The sequence below is a fragment of the Talpa europaea genome (assembly GCF_964194135.1).
Source record: "Talpa europaea genome assembly, chromosome: 10".
Lineage (NCBI taxonomy): Eukaryota > Metazoa > Chordata > Mammalia > Eulipotyphla > Talpidae > Talpa > Talpa europaea.
This window is the reverse complement of record NC_140077.1, coordinates 35,494,649-35,498,254: the sequence shown is the minus strand read 5'-3', so window position 1 is coordinate 35,498,254 and position 3,606 is coordinate 35,494,649. Positions and strand designations below refer to the sequence as shown.

The 3,606-nt window shown below is 45.3% G+C and overlaps 1 protein-coding gene across 2 annotated transcripts; it reads left to right on the top strand.

The window, feature by feature from the left end:
- Window positions 1-2,030: 2,030 nt before the first annotated feature.
- On the top strand, window positions 2,031-2,597 carry LOC311179031 (dual specificity protein phosphatase 18-like; the record flags this gene model as incomplete). Of its 2 annotated transcripts, XM_084245888.1 has the most annotated exons (2): window positions 2,031-2,195; window positions 2,306-2,494. In XM_084245888.1, 2 exons carry the CDS (start codon window positions 2,031-2,033, stop codon window positions 2,492-2,494), a joined length of 354 nt encoding a protein of 117 aa, XP_084102014.1. The 2 variants fall into 2 exon arrangements, with proteins under 2 accessions (XP_084102014.1, XP_084102013.1); XM_084245887.1 differs by having other exon boundaries at window positions 2,031-2,597.
- Window positions 2,598-3,606: the final 1,009 nt, after the last annotated feature.

Genomic DNA, 3,606 nt, shown 5'->3' with positions numbered 1-3,606 from the left:
TCTTGCTGTCTTTAATACCTCTTTTGGTTTCTCTTGAACCTTTTACAGACAGATACAGTGGTGAACACGGATGTCTTCCCAACAGATTCACTCCCACCCTTCACTGAATAATTTTTCCAAGATCAGTACTGACCTCTACTCTTTATAGTCCAGTGTCACTTCTCCACTGCCATCCCTTCGGACAAGACAGAGAAATCTCTTCTTAGGCACTTTCCACTCAGGGTCTTCAGGATGCTGTTCTTGTTTTCTTCCCACCGCCCCAGCTATTCCTTCTGTCTCCTTTGCTCACCTTTTTCTCATTCCCCTTAACTTCTAAGTGTTATGCCTTGGTATTTAGTGTATGGATCAGTTAAAAAAAATTTTTTTTTGATACACTCAATCCCTACATGATTTTATCTATTTTTATGGCTTTATACTACATGCTGATAACTTTCAAGATTCTACCTCTGGTTCAGATCATTACTGCTGAACTCCAGGCCTGTATCTCCAGATTATTACTTAATATCTCATTGGGGTACCTAGTAGGCACCTCAAAGTTAACAGGTTTCAAGTGGAACACTAGGTATTTCTCCACAAACTACTCCCTCTGAAAATAAAGTATCTATTTAAAACAGTCCTACAGTTTATCTGGAATTATAGGGTTTTGAAAAAGCAATGCTTCAATCAGGTGAAAACACTAAGCTACTCACATCAGAGAGAGAAAAAAAATTGAACTTTAATTAATGCTGTGAGTGGATTTATATATTTGGAATTGCAGCAGTTTCATCAAACATGAAGGTATATTTTTATTTCCTCTAAACATCTGTGGGTTTAAAAATTCCATTTTAACAGAGGATTTGGAAAAAAACCAGAATTTTTCTTAACATGCTTTATCAGATTTCTGGGTCTTACATCTTTATTTGCCAGATGATTTATACCATTTAGTACATTTGTTCTTTTAATTTAGACTCCTGGCCATCTTTTGATCATACATATAATCTCAACTAATATAAATTATGCCATTTTCTTTACTAATTCAAAAACAAAACAAAGCAAAACAATGTGACTTTGTGTTAGGTCTGTAAAACAGTTAACTATTTACTCAAAGTTAAAAGCATGAATAAAAACTATTTTTTAAAAGATTTATTTATTTATTTATGCATACAAGAGCTGGGGTATAGGCCAGAGATGCGGGGGTGAGAGGATTCACCAGAGACAGGGTGGGGAACAGCGCGGGCAGACTGACTGAAATACACTGCTGAGCAGCGGGCGAGTCAGGAGAGGTCTGCTGCGCCATGTGGGGCCAGCTAGGGATCAAACTCGTGCTGCAGTGGCTATGGAGAGGCCCACAGTGCTAAGTCTTAACCCCTTGCGCCACCAGGGAGGCCCCCAAACTATTTTTAATATATGGAATTTTCCAGAAAACTCTTGGTAAAAAAAAAAAATCACATAATTTAAATAGTTTAGATCATCCAATGGGTACAAATTTCTCTGTGATTAAGTCAAAACATATGCATCTCTAAATACCACATGTCAAGGTCCATGCTGGATCACTTCTCTTAAGCAAGGATAATCCTTCAATAATTCCCCGTTTTTTTAATCAATTACTTTTTTCTTTATTGAATTTTTCTCATCATCATAAACATGGTGTAAGATTTTCCCAAAATGAAAAACAAACTCTTACAGAGACTTTTTCAAAGGTATTATCCATATTCCTTCCATTCTTACTTAAATCTACTGTATCCGTAAGAATTAGATTTTGCTGCTTATAGTAGAAAAATGGAACATTAAAAGTATATGAAAGGCGGGACCCGGAGGCGGCTCCGCGTGGAGCCTGGAAGGCCGCGGCCGCCGCAGGATGGTCCCTCTGCGGTCGCCATGGTGCGGCGCGCGCGTTGCCTTGGAGACGGGCCGGCTGAGCGCGCAGCCTACCCGACCTTCCCGCCCGGAATGCTGCGCCCAGGTGCGATCGCAGGGCAGTTTTTCTGTGGACACAACCTAGCAGAAAGATGCCGTCTTTATGCCTCACTGGCTGCTGACCCACTGGCCTGATGACATCAGCCACGTGTGCCTTCCCGGTCCAGTTCCGGCAGCCTTCGGTCAGTGGCCTCTCCAAGATCACCGGCAGCCTGTATATCAGCAATGGGATAGCTGCCAACAACAAGCTTATGCTCTCCAGTAACCACATCACCACTGTTATTAACGTCTCGGTGGAGGTGGTGAACACCTTATATGAGGACATCCAGTATTTGCAGGTGCCTGTGGCTGACACGCCCATCTCGCGTCTCTGTGACTTCTTTGACCCCATCGCCGACCACATCCACAGTGTGGAGATGAAGCAGGGCCGCACACTGCTGCACTGTGCTGCTGGGGTGAGCCGCTCGGCCGCCCTCTGCCTCGCTTACCGCATGAAGTACCATGCCATGTCCCTGCTAGATGCCCATACGTGGACCAAGTCATACCGGCCCATCATCCGGCCCAACAGTGGCTTTTGGGAACAGCTCATCCACTATGAGTTCCAGCTGTTTGGCAAGAACACCGTGCACATGGTCAACTCCCCTGTGGGAGTGATCCCCGACATCTATGAGAAGGAGGTCCGTTTGATGATTCCACTGTGAACCCTCCTGCCACCTCCTGCACTGGAGTCAGAGGGACAGATCTGCCCTTGACCCCACACCTAGATCTTAACTTGAGCATTCTGCTTTTATTGATGCAGAAAAAACAGATTATGCCTTTCATAAGGGGAAGAAAGAAGGACTAGCACTATAGGGTTTAACCTTGTAATCCATATTTTTGAAGATTAAACTTTCTAAATGTAAGATGGTGAAGACAGCAGCTTCCTGTGTTATGAATGACAGGTTATGACTGCTGGCTAGAGAGGAGGGTGAGGCAGGTGGTTCCCCGGGTCAAGTGGCCCAGCACCCCTGCCGCCCTCCCCTCGGCCGGCTAACCCAGGAACAAGTCTGCCTCAATCTCTGCTTATTCTTTCCGAACCCAGAGCCGGAGCCTTAAGTGTCATGGCATCTCCTGTGGTCCTCACAGTAAGTGCCAGCCTACTGGATAAGTAGCCTTCAAGCGGTGCTCCAGGAGCTGGGGGTGCGCAGGCCAGCCCTGCTTCTATGTTCAACCACAGGGTCCCAACTCTGGTTTTCTACAATGAATTTAGGCATAAAATAGTTTTGAAAGAAAACATTCCACTGTATAAAATTTTTTTAAAACTCCTTTTTCAAGTGTTGTTCTACATGGTAAGGCCTCAAAGCACCACTGCCATTTCCCTAGCAGTCTGATGAAGGGTGGCTTCCGTCTTCTCTTCCGGGCACATATGGGGAACAGGCCTACAAGTAGGCCTGGAGTTCGTCTCACAGACCTTGACTTGGAAGATTGGAGCTGTGGACTGGAGCCTAGGCTTGTCACCCTGTCTCTGATCCCTCCTGGAGCCTCAGTTCCCTCATCTGTCCAAGCAATGAGGCCCTTTTCTCACAGCATTGTCGTGAAGATCAGCGATGCCTTAGCAGGGTGCCTGGCATGGGGCAGGCAGCTCATGAATGAGGCTTAGCCCCGTTGGTCCAGGTCAGCATAGTCTTCCTCATAACAGTATTTTCCCCACCCATGCACAGCCTTTTGTTC